At 42.8% G+C, this 21,803-nt stretch overlaps 1 protein-coding gene across 4 annotated transcripts in view; it reads right to left on the minus strand.

Moving 5' to 3' along the window:
• The window catches only part of PTPRD (protein tyrosine phosphatase receptor type D), a 791,067-nt gene that overhangs the window by 48,503 nt on the left and 720,761 nt on the right, over window positions 1-21,803 (minus strand). For all 4 annotated transcript variants that reach the window (XM_066616307.1, XM_066616305.1, XM_066616306.1 and 1 more), the window contains 3 exons: window positions 14,121-14,296; window positions 2,745-2,864; window positions 1,766-1,920 (listed from right to left, as the gene is read on the minus strand). In XM_066616307.1, coding sequence (XP_066472404.1) covers window positions 1,766-1,920; window positions 2,745-2,864; window positions 14,121-14,296 — 451 coding nt within the window. The remainder of the gene's footprint in view (window positions 1-1,765; window positions 1,921-2,744; window positions 2,865-14,120; window positions 14,297-21,803) is intronic.

The following is a 21,803-nucleotide window of genomic DNA, read 5'->3' on the forward strand; positions in this document are numbered from 1 at the left end:
TTTACAGAAGAAAGCTTCCTTGCCCTTTATGGCCTCTCTAACTTAGCTGGTTAGCCATGCGGGCACCCTCCTGGATTTAGTGGAGCCCTTCTTTCTTTGCAGTATACACTTCCGCTGGGCCTCCATTGCTGTTGTTTTAAGTAGCCTCCATGCACTCTGGAAAGATTGGACTCTTTTTACCTTCCCTTTCAACCTCCTTCTAACCACCCTCCTCATTTGAGGAAAGTCTGCTCGTCAGAAGTCAAGGGTTTTTGTTAGAGATTTGCCTGGTATTCTTCCCCCAATGTGCATGTCGAAATGGATTGCAGCATTATCACTGTTCCTCAATGGCTCAGTAACATTTACATCTCTAACCAGGTCCTGAGTACCGAACAATATTAAAACCAGAATCACCTGTCCTCTGGTGGGCTCCATGACTAGCTGCTCTAAGGCACAGTCATTTAACATGTCAAGAAATCTGGTCTCCTTTTTGTGACCAGAACACAAATTGACCCAGTCTATATGAGGATAATTGAAGTCCCCCATGATTACAACCCTGTCCCTACTTGTCACTTTCCTGATCTGTTTCCTCATTTCAAGGTCCCCTTCCGGTTTCTCGTCTGGAGGACAATAGTACACCCCTAGTATTACATCGCTCCTCAGGCCTGGTAATTTAACCCACAGAGATTCTATGGTGGAGTCTGACCCGCCTTCAATCTCTACTTTGCTGGGTTCTATCCCTTCTTTAATGTAAATGGCCACCCCACCTCCAACATGCCCCTCCCTGTCCCTCCTGTAGAGAGAGAGAATTTATAGCCCGGGACTGCCATATCCCACTGATTTTTCGCATTCCACCAGGTTTCCGTTACCTGTATTTAAGGCTGTATTTAAGGCTTCTGTTACCTGTATTTAAGGTACCTGTATTTAAGGCTAGTTTCAATAGGGAATGGGGACTAAGGTATGGTACCAAAAGCTTCACAGAAATGAGGAGTTTAAAGAAGAGATTTAAAGGAAGTAAGATCTCTATAAATTTTTTGTTCATATATAAACAAAATTGGGGAGAAATATAGTCCAACAGTCCAATCCTGTACTTGGCAGGCCTGCACAATGCAGTGGTGTCAACACAGCCTTCGTTGTGTCCCACAGGACAGCTGAGGACCAGGCAGCAGCAGAGAGGTAAGTAAGAAAATTTGTTATTTATCTACTCTGTGGCTACTTGGTGCCCAATGGGCCTATTCCGATCTACTCCACTTCTTTTGCTGACATAAATCTGGTAGGTCAAAAGGATATGTCAGGTCAAAACCAGGGACACAGGATCTTGGCAGTTACAGTTACTGCTGAGATTCTCCCCCTAAGGCCCCTGGCATGGCCCACTCCCCACCCATGATCCTCCCTCTACTAACTTACTGGCACAGCAGATAACCTGGACTTTCGTAAATTCAAGTACATGTACTCACCCCCCCTCCCCCGCAAAAAAGACAGAGAAACATGTTTTAAAAGTGTAAGGGATTCTGCCTGCCATTCCACTTACTGTGTTTATGTCCTGGAGCAAGTCTGAAATGGGAGAATGAAACTGCTGTGCCCTCAGTTGCTGTGTGGCATCGCTGGTACCATGCTTTTAGTTTTTAAAGACACAGTACATATTTATTGGCTTTAAGGGAGATCTGACTGTATGTGATTTTGGCTTTACATGCTGACCTCAGAACACGACCCCCGTGTAAGATGCGGCCCAACTGTATTCCATTTCCATTATACTTGGAAAGATTTTACAGCAGTCTGCACTTACCTGCAATGTACAACCATTGGTCCTGCATCAGCAGGATTACAGGTTTTGACTCGTCTTAAGAAAGCTAGGAATGGTGTAGGGTGTTCTGGAACTCCATGGTCAGGCCAGGCAGTGAACTGGAACTGCCTTACTTCTCTCTTCTCACTTGACCCGTTCTGCCAAATAAGAATCTTAGCTGAAATGACTCTTCAACACCTTAGCAGCATTCCAAATGAAATGACATACCATCATGAGATTGGTGTTTTATTGAAACACCAATTGGACAGGTAGAAAACACAAGAAATGTGATGGGAAGATGTTGCAAGAATCTGTCTCATCATAAAACTGGGATCTGCAGTTAATTCTGAGCTCCACTCTTATTGAATAGTTAAAAATACTCGACTACCCACAATAAAAATACAGATGGCATAGGAAATACAAGAAATTTCTGGGAGCACCTATCTAGCACAAAGCTTCCTGCATAACTAATAAAACATTTAGGATACATGACATAAAAGAAAATCCTTTGAACTGCTCAAATTTATTGTAGAAGAGTCCAAAATAAAACTGTTCGAGTATTTAAAAGGCATAAAGAAGATAGAAGTTGTTCACTAGGGTTATAAGAGAAGAACAAGTGGCAATGTGTCTAAAATACAACTTTGAATTCCAAGTCCATGTAAAGAACTGCTCACATAATTGTAAGGATGGCTGGAAATGACAAAGAATTTTGTGGAATCTCTTTCTTGGGAGATTCGTAAAGCTGCATAGACATATGTCAGATAAACAGGTGGCCTCATAAGTCTTTTCTAGTTTGAGTCTATGTTATAAATAGAAATTCAAATATTGTGGCTCCCACGTGAAGCAAGACAGTACAACATTTGCTTGTGATTCAGTTATTACTTCATTCAAGAAAGTCTTTAGAAATATTGCTTCTCCAACTCTACCTTTCCTCTCCCTTTTCCCCAAACACCCAAACATACCCAATAGACACAAAAAGTACCTTATAAAGTGCAAATGTTCTAACACAGTATGTTGCCAATTCTACCGTGTCCAGCAAGGTCACCTGGATTAGTCCATACGTTTCTGTTCCTCTACTTGGCCAATACTGATCACATTTGACCTGCAACAGATATTTCAGGTTATTAATATAGTATCTTTAAATGTCATGGAGCATATTGTCAACATCTGTAAATTAATGCAAACAGGCTGAAGAGAATACTAATATGAAGATATCCCAGCAGTATAAACTCCAGCTGTTATGTAACTGATCGACGTTATCTAGAAAGAGAAACAAGAGGATGTTGTACTTCAGGAACATAACTAAAACACCATACACTTTTATTTCCAGACTGGGAAAGAGGGATAGAATCTGGCGTTTGTGGCTGCTGCTGAGATTCGCCCCATTCTACCCCTGAACTTCCCTAGCCTGGCCCAAACTGCACCCTAATCCACGCCGCCACCAACGTACCACCTATGATTCTGGATGACCTCTGCTTTACTTCAGTCTCATACTTTTCTGCTGCATATTTTGTCCTTTTTTGTCCACACCAGTTTTATAAACTTTTACGTACAAATTTTGCAGATGTTGTAATGAATGATGTTACTGGCCTGCACTGCACAGATTCTTTCTTTTGTCTTTCCTTTGCCATTGTACTATGCACTTACAGACTCTGCCCTTCCTCATCAACCACTGCATAGCAGTGGCAGCCAAGCCAAGATTATGCCTCTCTAAATGAGCAGCAAACCGCACCCATTGGAGACAATAATTCTACAGCTGGGGGAAAGAAAAGGAGTCAAGAGGCCCAGATTTTGTTAAAGGGTGTGGACTTGCCTTGTTTCAAACACTGAGGGCATAATAACCCACTTTTCCAGCACTAACCCACTTTCCAGCACTGACATAAGGGCAATGCAGCTCTAAGGTAAGGGAACAAGCATTTCCTTATTTTGAGGAGGCCTCCGTGAGTGCCACCCAACTGCAGGATGCAACAAACATCCCACTGGCACAACTATACCAGTGCTGGAAAGTTAGTTAGGATTTGGGTCTGAATTTATAAGTAAATTAAACATTGGTGTGAATTAGACATTTTTAGACTACGCAGCTTGTGGTCAAACACACTAACAACAGCCAGAAATTGACAGGTGCCTGACTACCCACAAAGTAAGCAGCAAAAACTGGTTTATTCAGTTTGATAGATCACATTGGATGATTAGCCTATATTAGAATTACTGGGTTACAAATGTATCTATCCCTGGACTGCTGATTATGTAAATAGAATGGACATTAACTTACTTTCCTAAGCAACAAAGACAGGGTGCAATCCTAACCTCTTATGTCAGTGCTTTCCAGCCATGTGCCAATGGGACATGTGTTGCATCCTGCAGTTGGGTGTCACTCACAGAGGCTTCCTCAAAGTAAGGGAATATTTGTTCCCTTACCTCAGAGCTGCACTGCCCTTATGTCAGTGCCGGAAAGCACCGGATTGCGCCCACAGTTGTCTAACCATCTGATTTTGAGAAAGTTGATACTATTACTTGGTATTCTTTGATTTACAAAATGAGGGGTTAAACCACCCCTGGTCATAGATGTGTGCAATTGAAGTGGAAGGGTGAAAGAAAATTTTATTTTAACAACTTTTTTTTTTTTTTTAGGAGTTGCAGCTCATTTTAATGGGAGAATGTGATTGAGCCTGCAATCCTATTGACACTTTCCTGGGAGTAAGCCCCATTTAATACAATGGCATTTATATACGAGTGAACATGTATAGGATTGTACTGTGAGTTGGAACAGCTTTTGATAACATGCATTCAAGGAGAGAACAATTTTTTTTTTTTGACTGTGTTACTTTGTTGGTAATAGTTGAATTCCCTCACCTGTTTACTGCATTACGGAAGATGGTAGTGTGTATAATCAAGCAGTACAGTTCAACAACATTGTCATAAATTTAGCTTTATTTATTTATTTGGAACAGGGGTGGTCAACCTTTCAACTTTAGGGTTCCTGGACCTTTAACAATTATGTAGAGGAGAGAATTTCAGGAGGTGCAGCTTGCCACATGTGAGATGACAAGCTGCATCTGCTGAAATTCCCTCCTACACAATTGTTAGAGGTCTAGGGGCCCTAAAGTTGAAAGGTTGGCCACCTCTGATTTGGAAGATTTCTATATGTCTTTCCACAGCCTACAAGCCCTTTTCTATCAACCATGCTACTACTTTGGAATAAGGGTTTGTCATTTTTACAAAACAAAGGCTAAGTGCATAGATGACATTTGACACTACTTCAAAACATGGGTGCATATCAGATGCAGTGCTATGACTCTCCCCCTTAAAATCATAACAGGAGGCTCCAATCACATAAGTTACACTGCATTATATAGCCATCATGGACTCCCTGCTTTCACATGGAAATGTGACCATATGCTGAAATAAAAGCTGAAGGCTGACACCATTTCAGACCTGAGGAATTTAAAAATCTACATCTATTACCAAAGAATATTCATGAACCTTCACACTCCAGCAAGTCACAGATGCCAGAAGATGGTCCTGCCTTGCATCAATGGTGATGAAGGAGGCAGATTTCCATATGTAAAAAAAGAAAAGAAAAAAGAAAAGAAAAAGAAACACCCCATGAACACAATTCCTGACATTCAAGGGTAGAGAGACAATTTTCCGGTAGAAAGATCTAGTCTCACTTGAAAAAGCTCCTGGGGGAAGAGTATTAAGTGATACTTTATTGGGCTTCTTTTCTTCAGCACCTTGGAGAGGCCTCTAGCAGTATGGAGACTCAGCCATTCTTCCCTCTCTTCAAGAACAATTTGACTGCATTTTCAGGCTGTGAACCTGCTTTATGTGAACCTTCTTAAAAGGATAAAACACAGATTTCTTTTGTCATGCAATTTTACTTTCTTCTGATGCATTTGGCACTTGTTTTGAAGATTGAACTTGATAGACTGTTCAATGCATGCTTATGAATTAACTGCTAGACTATATTACCAATACAGAAAAGGAGCTGAATTCTAAGCACATGTAATGGCGGAACAAGGTAAGTGTCAGGTTAAAAACAATTGAACTATCTTGACTGCCAATTGGGCTTCACAACAAGGCATCTGTTGGTTTTGGAACACTACTCATGCGCAATATAAACTGATCAACTTGCCTCACTGCCTTTAGATTAGACAGAAACCTACTTCGACACATGGACTTGATTTAGGAGGCTTGTGGTTTTAGGAACAAGAAGGCGATGTTCTGATCAATCTGCTATGATAAAGTGAAAATTGCTGAAATTGTGCTTATCTTAAAATTCTGGTTTATTAAAACATTCTTTTATTCTGACCAAAACTGCAAATGAAGAGGTATTTACACAAAGAAAATTGAAAGAAAAAATTTGAGAGACAGTACTTAAAAGGCAGATCAAATAATGGTTGCTTTGAGTTTCTCATGAATAATTTTTAATCCAGTGGTTCCCAAACAGGGAGCTGCGGCTCCCTAGGGAGCTGCAGAAACCAAACAGAGCAGCCACAAAATTCTCATGAAAAAACAACCACCCTACACAATGAATAGGTTTGTAGCCCTAATGGGGAGCTGTCGCCAATGGCCCAGAAGCTCAAGGGAGCGGCCAGTCAAAAAGTTTGGGAACCACAGCTCTAATCCTATGAATGGCCTGCAACTTGAGATTTATAAGGAGAGAAAAGCAGGAAACAAATCACTTAAATAAATAAGCAAATGGTATATCTGGGCTGCATTTCCAACAGTTTTCATAGTGAAAAGAACCACACATGGGGTGTCTTAAGTCTCTTCCCCCATGAATGGGAAGCGCCATCCAGCACAAATTCCAACTCAGAGGGGCCAGAGTGGGCTGCACTGAATCTTGCAGGGAAATTTTGCAGGCTGGAGGTCTCCTCAAGGTAAGGGGACATTTGTTCCCTTACCCCGGAATAAGCCCCAGCACACGCAACGGATCTCGTACTTAGACCTGTACTAGCTATATAGTTGGCACAAGTCCATGTGCACCTGTGTTGGCGCATCTCCCCAGAAACGGGGATAGGATGCGGCACACATCACTGCCACTGATCATGCCCCCATCCCAGGACCAATCTGCCTGCCTCCTGCCCCACTAGTTTAGTGCACATATCTTGAATGAGCCTAAATAGATATTTATACTTCATAGATTTTCTTTTTGTTGTAATATTTCTGTCTCTTTGTAAGAGTTAAAAAGGCCAAAAGAAGCTTGAGAGTCATGAGAGGCACACCTCCCATCAGGAAATGGGAAGCACAAGAGGCCTTTGTAACCCCATAGAACAAGCATTAGAGACTCTTTTCATGCTCCTTTTAGCCCATCAGCACCTATCAGAGAAATTAAAGTGAGCAAAAGAAAGATGAAATGGTAGAAAAAGTCAACTATGGGAATAGAAAGTAGCTTACTGACACCCTCAAGACTGGGGGCCCACAAGCACTGCCACCAGCCCTGGATGCAAGCAAATGCCATTCCTTTGCTATTGTGATACACTATTAAATACATGAATGGCATATAAGCTGTATTGATTAATTATTTCTAATCTATATGGGTGCTCAAACCTAGTCAATGCTACTGGAGAAATGTTGGGATGCTCGTCTTTGGTTGTGATTCATCCAAAGCTTTTGCATTAGAAGATTCCGGTCCTGATCCATTAACAGGCCCTATGTGCAAAAGCCAAGCTGTACATGCATATCTGAGTGAAAGAAACTAGAATCCTACCCATCTGCTGTTTTGAGGCAAACATGAACGGATGACTGAATTGTATTCCTCAATAGCAGATCAACAGAAATTCTAGCTTGCTTAGGCTGTAATTCTATGGACACTTCTCTGGGAATAACTCCCATTGAAAAGAATGAAATTTACCTCTGAGTACACATGCATAGGATTGTCTTGTTAGCCCTGGATGTTGGAGCAGATTAGAGAATGACAGGTCTGATACCCTGCCCTGCTAGGAATGTGTGCACAGAAGTCTGCCTGTACTGCATATACCCCCTAACAGAACCACAGTACAGGTCCAGACTCCCTAACAATGGATTCGGAACTCATGGTTTTAACTAACCATGGATTATGAATCCATGGTGGAAGCTAGACCTGAGCTCCCAATGACACCAGAGTTGCTCTTTAATGGTGTCCGGGAGCTTTTCTGAGGCCTGTAGAGGCCGAGCACGGCATTCTGGAGCATCCTTTAAATTGCTTAAATGGTTTAAAGGCTTTAAATTGCTCCGGGCGGCATTCTGAGGCCCATAGAGACCGGGCCTCAGAAAGGCTCCAGATGTGATAGAAAGAAATTCTGGTTACGTTCGGAGTCCCTGTGGATCAGAACAAGCGACTCATTATTCACCTGTTTTGGTATCTGTGGAGGGTGGGGAATTGAGACTCCAGCTATATCAGGCTTTAATACAGTATCATTGATACATTGTTTTTAATTACTGGATATTGTATTTTAACTTGTTTTTATATGTCTTCATCTGCCTTGTGTGCACCATTTTTTAAAGGGGAAAAACAGGGCACATTTTAAATAAATAAATAAATATGAGGAAAATATTCTCAACAGCTATGATGGGGTTGAGAGTTCATGGAACCCTCTGTTTTATTTGGCTTCTGTGCTATAATCTGTCACAGTCGACCACACCAGAGTACCATTGTTGGAATAGGTTGCAGCCTATAATTTAGTACAGGGGCCCCCCTGTATTCATGGTTCCCATATCTGTGGATTTAATTGTCTGCGAATTGGGTCTGCGCTTCCCCTTGTGCACCTCTGAGGGCTTCCCCAGACCTCATAATGCTTTATATGGCATTAAAAAAGTCACTTCTGGTTTTTTGAAAAAACTGGAAGTCACGCGTTTCTAGCTCTAAGGCTCAGCCTGCGTGGGAGAACTGGAGGCCAGAAGCGACACCAAACCAGGAAGATCCATTCTGAAATGTGGTTGGTTCTTGAAAGAGAGAATCTCTATGATTGTAAAAATCCCCTTGAGGGATTTAGAAACGCTTGCCTATGTAAACCACCTTGAATAAAGTCAGAGGAGTAATCCGATGACCAGAAAGGCGGTATATAAATACCAAGTTATTATTATTAAGCTGAGCCTGGTAGAGGTTCACTTAACCATAGGGGGTTCTGGAATAATACCCCTGCAGATTCGGGGGCTTGTCTGTACTCACCAAACCAATCTGTCTTCCCCAAACAATGTATTTTTGAAGGCATATGGTGCTATTTCCATAGAATAACGTATTCATTTTGTTCCAAACTCTCTCCAACCTCAGCTGGTTGCCCAGAGCAATGTAAATTTTTGATTAGTTAAATAATGCAGCATGGAAACAATTTGGGACCACAAAGGAGAATACAAGTCCAAAGAAATGAACTGAGAAGGAAAAGGACGTGGCGCTGCACAAGGAGATTTTGCCGAAAAGAATTCTACCATGATTCACAAATGTAGGAATGCTAATGCTTTAAATGGCTTTATGTATTCCTAACCTGTAACTGCTTTTTCTAATCTCTGGTTTCCACCCCTTAATATTTTCCTTTCATTTTGTACAAATGAAACTCATGCATGTAATAAATATGTTATCAACATTCTTCCACGCGCTGCACTGTGCATAATCCTTTTTTTGATATAAGTTACGTATGTGATAGCGAAGTAATGGGGACTGATTTTCTTGCCGAGGTCTGGATTAGGTCAGGTGAGATTTGGGAGATGACATTTAAAGTGAAAACAATAAGTGTGAAGGGTTAGAAATGAAAGTGCTCCTTTTGCCCTGCAGCTTCCCCAAAGGCAAACAAATGAATAACTAATTCACTGTAACATCTTCATTCAATGTACTCAGCTGTTGAATATGTAAGTTCTCAAAGCTGGGGTTAGTCAGACATCTAACACATGCTAATGAACAAACTAAGTTTGTTTCTGCTTATGCTCCCCCCCCCCCCCCAAAAAAAAAAAAAAATCCCTTTATCTATGCAGCACAGGTTAGAAATGCTGGAGCAAAGCTGCAGGACTGAGCAAGGGGAAAGCAAGCAAACAAAAAAATGTGATGGAAGATAGACAGAGATGAAGTCCCTCAGCAGAATGCTCTTTGCTTCAAGATAAAATAATTATCAAGGTTGCCAGTGTAGGGGGAAAAAATGCTCATCTCCCCTGGTTTCTGGACCCCGAGCAGAAAAAAACTACAAAAACCAAAGAATAGCAGCATTGCTTAACTAACAGCTGCATTTTAATAGAGTTGAGAGTTTGTTCATCTCATTTGGGCTATTTCGTTAGTTTGCATGTTAAAAATTATGAACAGAAAATACAGCATCACCCTGTTATCAGGTCTCTGCAATTTGAATGTAACCTAATGTAACCTACCAGCCATGTTTCACACCTCCTGAATTCCTCTTAGAAATCAGAACTCAGCAATAAAAAGAGATGTACTGAACCTCCAGTTTATGGTGACACACAGTTGGCAGGTTATGATCAGCTTGCTGGATCATGTTGTGCAGACCTGCTGGCTGCACCCCAGTGCTGTCATTGGCCCAGTTGGGTCTCCTGGCAGCAGTGTATTTATAAGGGATCAGGCTCCAGGGATGTCTGTCCAGCAGGCAGAGGGAACAGGACCTTATGCTGCTTGAAAACTAGTTCCGGTAGTGCAAAGTCCCAACAGGATTGTGACCATAGATATTTCAAGCATAAAGGTGTGATAGAATTTAAAAACAAACCATCATCAATCAAAGGGGAGGGGATAGGGTTGTCAATCATCTGGCAAGCAACAACATCTGGATTAAATTCCTATCTTAGAGAGCGACTAAGATGATTACGGGGCTGGGGCACCTTCCTTATGAGGAAAGGCTACGGCGTTTGGGCCTCTTCAGCCTAGAAAAGAGACGCTTGAGGGGGGACATGATTGAGACATACAAAATTATGCAGGGGATGGACAGAGTGGATAGGGAGATGCTCTTTACACTCTCACATAATACCAGAACCAGGGGACATCCACTAAAATTGAGTGTTGGGCGGGTTAGGACAGACAAAAGAAAATATTTCTTTACTCAGCGCGTGGTCGGTCTGTGGAACTCCTTGCCACAGGATGTGGTGCTGGCGTCTAGCCTAGACGCCTTTAAAAGGGGATTGGACGAGTTTCTGGAGGACAAATCCATTATGGGGTACAAGCCATGATGTGTATGTGCAACCTCCTGATTTTAGGAATGGGTTAAGTCAGAATGCCAGATGTAGGGGAGAGCACCAGGATGAGGTCTCTTGTTATCTGGTGTGCTCCCTGGGGCATTTGGTGGGCCGCTGTGAGATACAGGAAGCTGGACTAGATGGGCCTATGGCCTGATCCAGTGGGGCTGTTCTTATGTTCTTATGTTCTTTTATGAACTACTAAAAACCCACATTTAATTGAGAGGTATAGGCTCCAATCTATAATATACAATCTAACTGGACTCCCAGACTCAGAGCATTTGCTGCCACCGAATAAAACCATATACTAAGGACATTATTATTCTGGCCAGCACTATGAAAGAACAGTCAGGCAGACAGTAAACTGGAAGCTGCAAAAAGCAATTAATAAGCGGAATGAGCAAAATTTCATTTCGCTATTTCAAAACATGTTTCTATGAATGGTCTAACTGTGGCCTGCAGTGTTATGATAAACTGTGAACATTTAAGTAACAAATCCTGCAAAGGATTGTTTGTTCCCCTTGCACTGGGTTGCGGCATTGATACCACTTCGAAATTAGCTTTATTATTAGAAGCGGATAATGAGAAAGGAAGGAGAATTTCATTTGCCTAACTCAAAACAACTTTCTACATGGAGCTAACTACAGCCTGCTGCACCAAGATAAAATAGTGTGCACATGAAAATTCCTTCTATAGTGGACTTGCCATTACCAATAGATATTTGGGGAAAAAAGTGATATTAATGCAGGCTGAATATGCAAGGAAGCAATAAGTAATTCAGACCCAGTCCGATCCTTCCCCCCCTCCTGCTGGAGTAGCTACAGCAAAAACAGGTGCACTGTATCCAGCAGGAGGGGGGATCAAGAGGCTTCAGAGGGGAAAGGAATTTACCCTTCCATAAGCTTTCCGCTACACAATGAGTCTCCTTGGACTTGCACCAGTCATTTTGCTGGACCAAGTCAAAGGAGACAAAAGAAGGGGGGGAATGGAATAAGAGGGGATAGGAACCAGTGTGTGCCATCACCATCGGATCCATCCCATCCTGCAGCCTTCATGCCTCGTTCCCTCCTCCCTGCCCCATTTCACCCCCCCCCCCCGATCCCACTCCCGCCACTGCCTTACATGCTCTGGAGGCTGCTAAGCGGACTAGCAAGAGCTAAATAGTGCTCCTGTCTCCTGTAGAAGCCCTTTCACAATAACAGAAGTGTATTCCATTGTCATAAAGCCCTTCATGAGTCCACCCAGTCCTAGGAATGATTGGGTCATCACTAATGTAATGACTTCAGGGCATTTCTAAATACAACCTCCTACTTAATTTTGTTGCAAGCAACAAGTTACCAAAATTCTAGGATGTGTGTGGTTAATGCAGATGGATTTAACAACAGCATTTAACAGTTTTTCCATTGCAAATATTGTTAAACCATCAATTCAGATCTGCTATCTTCAAATGCCTTTCCTTATCACAGCCCAGTTTGCTTCCCTGTGTTTGGTATGTGACAAGAATGACTAATATGCACTACTGGGAATATAATAACAGAGTCACACAAGGTTTGGTGATACTTTCACTTGATCCCTTGGAAAACTGGGAGGTGCTATCACATCAACGGATTTGGTGAATCAGCCCCAGGACTTAAAAAAATAAAAAACCTCTATGTTTACAATTTACACTACAAGATCAATGCCACTACATAGTCCAACTTGATCATTTACTGGTGCACCCTCCCAAATAAATGCACCAGACTGTGGCTTCGGTTTAAAACTGGGTCACTTTATTGATCATTAAGTTACAGCAGGGTGACTGGGGTAGTTGACTAAACTCCCAGTCCTAAGTCGTGCAGGGTCGTTAATAGGGGGAAATGAACCTAGACATCTACCTCCCCCAAGGTCAAAGGGTGAAACCGTCCGACTCGAGGCTGTCACCAGACCTGTGGCCTAGGACAACCTGTCAACGTCGCCCAAATGGTTAAAACAGCAGGACTGGTTGCCCACAGGTCAAGCCTTGCCAGGCGTGCCAGTCCAGTAAAAGGGGCTTGCCAGCCAGCCTCTTTGAGCCGGGAAAGCAACATGTGAGCGGTACTGGCTCACCCCTTGACCTTGCTGACTTAGACAGACACCGGGGTGTGTCTACCTACCCTGACACTGCACACTTCACGCTAAAGCGACCAAATTTATGATAACCATGGGAAAACCTAGCCACGACAGTCCAGGGTAGGCGAAAAAACTGACAGTCAAAGGCCAATCAGGATGTCAGCAAAAAATTCCTACCCGGCCCCAACGGCGGCCAGCTAATCTCAGCCTGACGAATGGGCGGGGTCACCGCTTGCTCCCGGACTGAGGCTGGGTCGGGCAGCTGCCCAACTCCAGCCTATCTGTCCTGCCCCCAACAGCAGGCGGGCCAATGGGGGACAAAGCCATAGCCTGTCTGCATCAGGCAGGGGGTGGGGTAACCACCATTAGTGCTGAAGGCACTAACGGTCATATCTCTAAAACAAAATCTCCAAGACATTTAGATATTCATACAGTTCAATTGTATGCATGTCCACTCAAAAGTAAGTCCCACTGTATTCAAAAGGGCTAACTCCCAGGAAAGTGTTATAGGTTTGTATGCTTAATTGTTGTCTAACGAAAGCCTGGTGAAACGAATTGAAATTATTCATTCAATGGCGCTTATTCAGTAGATGTTCCAGGTGTTCTGCATTTGAACATTTCTATATACAAAGGCGCAGAGGAGAAGGTGAGCAATTATGCATTACACATAAAAATAAACATCAGGTTGGATGCTGACTCTGCACAATGAAAATGGCACTTCCACTTATGAAAGGGCAGAGAGGATTTCCACCAACTTCCCCCTGCATCATCAGCAGCCTCCCACCCCATGTCTTGGGATTCCAGTGAGTTCCCCAAACTTAGAACTGCTTTTTCAAGGGATGCTGGGGGGCTGCAAAATAGGGGTGGAAGTAGGAAAGCTAAAGTGCTTGCCCTTCTCTGAATCGAAGCCAATGAAGGTTGTTTTTAATATATTTACAATTAACAGTGCAATGTAGCTCCAAGGATATAACTGAAATTAATGGGAAAAAATAATTTAAGATGTTTTGAATGTTCTAGTAACTAGAAAGCAACAAGACTCCATCACTTTTGGAAGTTCGCTTTCTACATAAAACATTTGGAAAGGAAAGCCCAATAAACATACAATTATCAAAAATTTCCTTACCCTGGACCTTTCTTCCAATTTGGTCATCATGACAACAGTTGCACCTCTTTGTTCCCACATCATTCTCCAGAAATCTCCAAAAGTTTCAGGGAGAGGTCCTTGGGTTGCTATATAGGCATTCTGCTTTCTGTAGCCATCTATGTAGTTAGCATTAGTATAATCACTGCCTGGTATGCCTAGAAAACAAAAAACAAGATCTGCCTATGAAATATAGGGACATTTTCTAGACAAGAAGTATGATCAATTAACATTCAGTAATTTCTAATAAGTAAGTAATTTCTAATAAACTCTTTGGAATTTTCTTTTAGTATCTTAAGATAGTTGTTTGTGGTTATTGTGGAATTATTTGTATAGCTCATTCCAGGCAGGTTCTGTGCAATTCCTGTGTATGACGCTCAGATAAACCACAGCTTTCTTGTGCAGCAGACTCTGCTGTTTATTCTTTTAAACATGCTCCTGTCAATTTTCAGCCAACTAGATGGGGTTCCTGGAACAGATTTAAATAATTATCAATAGTTACCTTGCATATGCCTGATCATGTCTACTCTTGGAAGCTAAGCAGGGTCAGACCTGGTTAGTACTTGGATGGGAGGCCGCCTGGGAAAACGGGGTGCTGTAGGCTTATAACATAGTCTTTCGAGACCGAAGGTTGCAAACCATTTATAACAATGAAAGGTTCAATTGTTTGAGCCAGTTCATTGCATTCACTAAAATAGCTGGTGACCCAGGAGTCCAGACAGCATACCAGGTGGTAAGTAAAAAGAATTTTTACTTATCTCTTGCTGGCTATCTGATTGTCCTGCACCATTGCATAAAGTGTATGTTCCATTGGTGTGGCTGCATAGAGAGAGATGGTGGAGAACAGGATTGGGCTCTTGATCTTATCTGCAAACATGGCTATCTTGTTTCTCTTTCTGGACTCCAGATTATTTATAAGTATTAAATACAACAGTTCCAACATAAACCCTTGGAGGACCCCACTACTAGTGACTTTAAAAGCTTTACTGTTTCAGATGTTGAAATTGTTAGTAGCTGTTATGCTTATTTGCAGTACAAGGGAAGTTATCAATGAAACAAGTAAATATCCAAAGATCCCTGCAAATGTCTTTCCATCATGTCTTTTATGCTGCTTTATAGTCTAGCTCCCTGATATTTATTGACGTATTTATTTTATTTCCTTAGCCAATTTATACCCTACCTTTCTTCCCAATAAGGGGCACTCAAGGTGGCTTACAACAGATGCACAAACAGTAAAATATAGAAATTCAAATAACGATCATGGAAACCTACATACACACATAACTGAACAAAAACCAGCAGTGTACTCAGTTCAATTTCAGAGGTTTAACATTTAAGAGAATTAAAAGATCAAGTGCATCCATGATGGCTGCAGAGTATATATACAAAGGATTGTGCTGTAGGCCTGCCACAAACAACCATTTCATTCTGACAGGCAAACATGTCAAAGACAAGCAATTCAATTAACAGGATTGTAAATACAAATGTAAAATGGAAGCTTACAGCACAGTCCTATGCATGTTTACTCAGAAATAAGACCCACTGAATTTACTGAGGCTTACTCCCAGGAAAGCATGCATAGAACTGCAGCCTTAGTTTATTTACAAATGGAAGTTAACCCAATGCAAGTGTGACATGAGGATAACTGGTCAAGCGACATTGTGAAAAAGATTTAAACAATATAACTATATATTCCTTTCCCTCTTCCCCTTTCTCACTTCAAGGAATTCTGGCTTGTTAAACCCACAGATCTGTGTGTCATTCCAATTCAGAAGATGCAGTTTCACTGTAGTTTGCAAGCCTGAATATGAAACCAGGAGCAAATTAGATGGCATACGAAGTTATTAATGAGTAACAGCCCAATCCTGAGATGCCCGGAGCTGCGGGACCCGGCAGCGCCACGGAGGGCTCCCACTGGATCCAGTGCCTCCCGCCCTACCGTGGGAGGCTCCTCAGGAGAAGGGGACATTCGTCCCCTTCCCCCAGGTAAGGGAAGCAGCCCCGCAATGGGGCTACTCACTTTAGCGGCGACTGTTTGGTCGCCACTGAAGTGAAAGCGCTTGTGTAGGGCAAGCAGCCCTGCCCAAGTGCCCTGGATCCTGTGGAGCTCAGCTCTGCAGATCCGCCTCTCCCCCGCTCCCCAACACACCTCCCCCATGCCCCGACCACGCCTCTCCCTGGAACGCCTCCCCCACCATGCCCCCATTTCCCGTTCCGCAGCCTGGCGATCACAGAGATAGCCGAGCCATGGAACCCAGGTGCCTGCTGCGTGCTGGCTCAGCGCCTGCTGGAGCTGAGCCAGCTCCGGCAGGAGGCCGGCGGTGAGTCCCGCAAACATGTCTTACAGCATATTTGCAACTGTTGTCCGTGCTGTGGAGGCGCACCACAGACCACAGGATTGGGCTCTAAGTCAGGATCTATTATAAGTTGTGCACCCAAACCGAAGCAGAAACATGGGATAAAGGAGTGCCTAGATCATATGAACCATTCATGAGTCAGTAATCATCAGCATAAAGCTGTACACAGGAGAGACTGGGGGAGGGCAATATATTTGCATGAGACAAGTGGACAGATGTATACTGTGCCTTCCCTCCTGATGGGCTTCTTGTCAGTGGAAACTGGGAAATGTCACTGGCTCCTGCGTAGGACAGTATTAGAGGCGGTGGTGGCAAGTTTTGACCTTTCTACAATTATAGCCTCTAATGCAAAGTTTTACTTTTCTCTACAGGAATGAACGAATGGCTGTATAAACTATTCACTTATAAGGGGTAACATACTTCCATAACTGTTGCGGTGGCTAACCACCAATTATCTTGTGAACTTTTATTGGAACAATGAAGCAGCCTGAAACTGGAGATTCAGCTGGGGAAGGCACCAAGTATCTGTCCTGCATTTCAGATATGAGCAGCCCAATCCAAACCTGCACTGATGCAGCCAGGCTGCATAGCCTGTGCTGTATCCAATGCAGGTTAGGAGGTGGTTGGAGATATCCCTGGGGTGATACATTTTCCATTTCCCCCCATAAAATCCCAGTCTGCCCTATGGAGCCTTTCAGATCCACACCAGCTATATAGCTGGCCCAAATCTGAGAAGCCTGGTGTAATGCTAGGAGGGCTGTTGGGGGTAGGATATGGCAGAGGAGGCCCCTGCTGATCCTGCCTCGTCTCATGCCTGTCCCAACCTCCATTCTGCCCTCCCCCGCCCTGAAACACCCCCTCCCCACCTCTGGAGCGCTCTTTGGCCACTCCCCACACATCCTTTTGCCACTTGGTACCTTACGGGTCTGTGCTGGTGGCCCAAGGTCTGAATGCGGCATTGGTGGGGTGGCACAGGCCTCCCCGCCAGCTCAGCCTATTCTTCATGTGCTGCAAACGTGCTTCATGGCACGTTTGCGACACCTTCAGCTGTGCTGGCCAAAGACAAACATAGGATTGCGCTGTGATGATCCCAGTGACAAAGGGGCAAGTACCTAAGGGTAAACAGAAGGATGTACAAGCTCTAAATCTTCTTAACAGGGCTTCTGTGATCAGGGTTCACCAGTAAGATATCGAAATGTGGAATATGCAGCTATCCCCCTCAGCACCATCAGCGGGCTCAATAAATGGGCCTTTCAAAATTAATGGAAATCTGAAAATATAGCAGAATAATCTCATTAAGAGAACTTTCTTTTTGCTAAAAAAATATTATTTCCCCATGTGCCTAATTTTTCATTCTACTACTCGATTATCTTTGAAAGAGACTACTGACCTATTGTGACCCTATTTAAATTCCAATACAGTTTGGAAAGGATTCTTAAATTGTATGGATTATTTATGAAGTTTGCATTGACCTGCAGCATCATCCTTGGTGACCCTGATCAACTATAAAGACTTCAAGAATCTGTACAAGTAGCATCAAACCACAAGCAGAATTTGGACAGCTTTTAATATAGCGGTGAAAGTGATGACTTATTTGCTCCAGGTAATTAACACACAATGTCTCTCTCTCTCTCTCTCTCTCTCTCTCTCTCTCTCTCATTTTTAGAAGTAGAAGGGAAAAAATGCTGCTTCAAGATCCAAAGTACCTAAGGAAAACAAAAACCACTTCACCTGAATTTACTGATATCTCAGAGTCACCTCACATAATGGTCTCCCTCATTTCAAGCATGTTTGTGCATAAAGATAGGCACGTCCCCAGAACGTAGGCAAGCCATGCACGTGTGTAGGCTTTATTACAATATCACTCTAACTGGTTGGATTCCAGGTAGCAACACATAGGTATAAAGATGGGGACCCAAGACTGACAATAGTGTTTTGGGTCTAATACCACGGACACCTGACAACTGACAGTAGCATGGCTGAAAGTTATAATTTGCAAGAGCTGCACTATGATTTCCAAATATGACACAGATGTTTACTGAAAAGTAAGTATCAGCAGAAAAATACAGTGCAAAAGACAAACCTGAAACTGGGAAGAAGAAGAAGAAAAAAAAGGAATATATCCTGAAGGCAGTTTACACAGTGTTTTATGTACCTGAGCTCATGTTGGCAACCTTCAGTCTCGAAAGACTATGGTATCGCGCTCTGAAAGGTGGTTCTGGAACAGCATCTAGTGTGGCTGAAAAGGCCAATTCGGGAGTGACAATCCCTTCCACACTGGCAGCAAGTGCAGTCTGTCCCTGGTCTGTCTCCCTGGCTATGGGCCTTCATTCTTTGCCTCTTAGCCTCAGACTGTTGGCCAAGTGTCTCTTCAAACTGGGAAAGGCCATGAGCTCATGAACATGGACTAAAGTAATGTGTGAATTATGCAATCACAGTGGATGTGAAAAGTATTGGTAGGCTTATAGTAATGCTGCTAACAGTATCTGTGATTGTGTATGTTCACTTTATATATGCCAACATATGTTCAAAGATGGTAGTGATTTTCTTTCATGCGCAGAAGATTATTCGAATTCAAAAACCAAATAATGCATTCTGTGAACCGATCCTATTTACAGAAGACAGGTAATGCTGTATGCTATTTATGAATTTACTTAGGTTGTAGTCATGTATATACTTATGCGTGCTTCAGTCCCATTACTTTTAGTGAGGACTGGAATCCTTGCAAACCTCAGTATGCTAACTATGGATACTGAGCTACCATTTTGTATCTTATACTAGATGGTAATCTTAAGGGGTTATAAAGACATTGCTATGTTCCTAAACGCTTACGTACAATGTATTTTGTAAACTGACGGTAATTACTCTTCTCACAATACACTGTATATATTATGGTCATTTTGCTCACAATTCATTCCAAAGACAGCTCTTGATGCCCGTTTTATAATCTGGAAAGGCAAAACAAAAGCTGATGTACCTTCTTGGCAGCCTCAAAAACCCTATTTGGATTCTGAGCAGTGAAACTGCTTGCAAAGAGTGGAGTTAAGGGCACAGCATTGGGAAAAGCGGCAACTATTAATGTGACAAACAACTGTGAATATCACACTTTACAGACACAGCAGCTCTTTTGCTACAGGTTTGCAAACGCTGCGGTAAGCCTTTCAGAATTAACAGTTTACAATAAAACAGAGGATTTGGGGCTCACCAACTTTCTGGGTAAAGGAGAAGCTTTTTGTAGATTTCCTGAATGTGGAAATATGAGTTAATGATTCAGAAAATAACACAGGCTGGGCACAGTGCCACACATCCGCCATTTATCAAAGATGATAAAACACTTTTGTACACAGCGGATGAGAGGGAGAACGAGGCCAACAAGAGAAATCTATACCTAGTGGGTATTATAACTGAAAGCTGTGGACCAGGCACGTACAAAAGAAACATTATTCTGTAGAAGCTAGAATAACATTACAAGAGTCTGGTATTGTTTTGAGAAGTGCAACAAAATAGAAGCCCACGAAGTGTAACAAATGCAAACAAACAAATCCTACACCCACCTTTTTCTTCATAATGTGTTAGAAGAGAGCTGTGGGGGATGGATGGCTAATATTTCCAAGAACTATCATTAACTTTACCAGCATGCCAGCACTGCCTACCTGTCACTTAAGTCATTCATATAATATTTGAATCCAATGTATAAGATCCAGAAGAAGGAATTTCCAATATGCTAGTGTTTCCAGTTTTCCTCAAAGTTGGGAAATATAAAGATCAAGAACAGCCCCAAGATCAAGAAAAATCTTTTCACCTTTTGATTCAAGAGGTCAGTAAGATATATCGGAGTTGCACTTTTGCTTTTATGCTGGTCTGAGACAGTTAAATAAACTACTACTACTACAGTAAGATATAAGCCTCAACTGAAACTCCAAGTAAAAAAAGAAAAGTCCATCACAGGTTACAAGCCATGATGGGTGTGTGCAACCTCCTAGTTTTAGAAATAGGCTACCTCAGAATGCCAGGTACAAGAGAGAGGCAACAAGATGCAGGTATCTTGTTGTCTTATGCACTCACTGAGGTATCTGGTGGGCCACTGTGGGACACAGGAGGCTGGACTAAACAGGCATTTGGCCTGGTTCAGCAGGGCTCTTCTCATGTTATTATGTAGCCTTCAAGAACAATGGCAAGTATAGATTCACATGCTGAATGTGATGCAAAGGCTTCCAAGGTTTTTGTTTCAACCACACCGTATCTCAGACCAGATTTGTTTGGGATTAACTAGAAAATATTGGAAAGATGGAGTATAATAGTCTCCATTTTATCCTCTAATATGTGCGGCCAAGTGGCCACGCACGTCCACGTCAAGCTCCACAAAGCATGGAAATTTGAAAGTTCGGTGATGACATGATGATGTCTCTAGTGAACTTCTGCAAGTGGTGTTGCAATACAGTCAGAACACTGTGCCGCTACAAAAGGGGTCTGTGCACCACAGTGGAGCCTCCTCCTAGATGAAATGATTTGTGAGTATCAGCCCTAAGCCCCCTATAGCTGGTCACTTCTGGAGATAGTTTGCTCATCTAGCTGGATTTTTTGTTTGATTCAGAAAGGCACTTATGTTATTATGGGGAACTATACTAAATACTAGGGAGCCTTGTGTGGCGCAGAGTGGTAGGTTGCAGTACTGCAACCAAGAACTCTCCCCGGGACCTGAGTTCGAGCCCAGCAGAAACTGGGATCTCAGGTAGCCGGCCTGAGGTTGACTCAACCTTCCATCCTTCTGAGGTCAGTAAAATGAGTACCCAGCTTTGCTGGGGGAAAGGTTACGTGACTGGGGAAGGTAATGGCAAACCATCCTGCTAATGGTATGCCAGGAAAGCGTTGCAGAAGTGGCATCACCCCAAGGGTCAGTAATGACTCAGTGCTCACACAGGAGACCGGTCTCTCTTTATGATAAACACTTGTCCAAATTAACAGGCAGATATAGCACATATGGTGCATTAACACTTGTCCAGACAAGTATCAAATACACATGATGAAGCAAGCTTCCTGATATTAAGTAGGCCCGGTCAATGCCTGAAATTAAGAAGGTCTGGTCAGTGGCTGGATGGCAGATAACTAGGAATTCTAAAGTTGCAATCATATACACCAGTGGTACTCAAACTGGTGGGTCGTGACCCACCAGCTCATGTAACGATGCCCTGTTTCCTTTAAGGGGTGGGGGCGGAGGAAAGCAGTGAAGCGATCCCCAGAATTGTGCCCCTGCGGGGGAACGGGGCTATTTTTAACCTAAACATACTTGCTGTCAGGGTCCGGGAGG

The sequence above is a fragment of the Tiliqua scincoides genome, chromosome 2 (genome assembly GCF_035046505.1).
Source record: "Tiliqua scincoides isolate rTilSci1 chromosome 2, rTilSci1.hap2, whole genome shotgun sequence".
Classification (NCBI taxonomy): Eukaryota; Metazoa; Chordata; class Lepidosauria; order Squamata; family Scincidae; genus Tiliqua; species Tiliqua scincoides.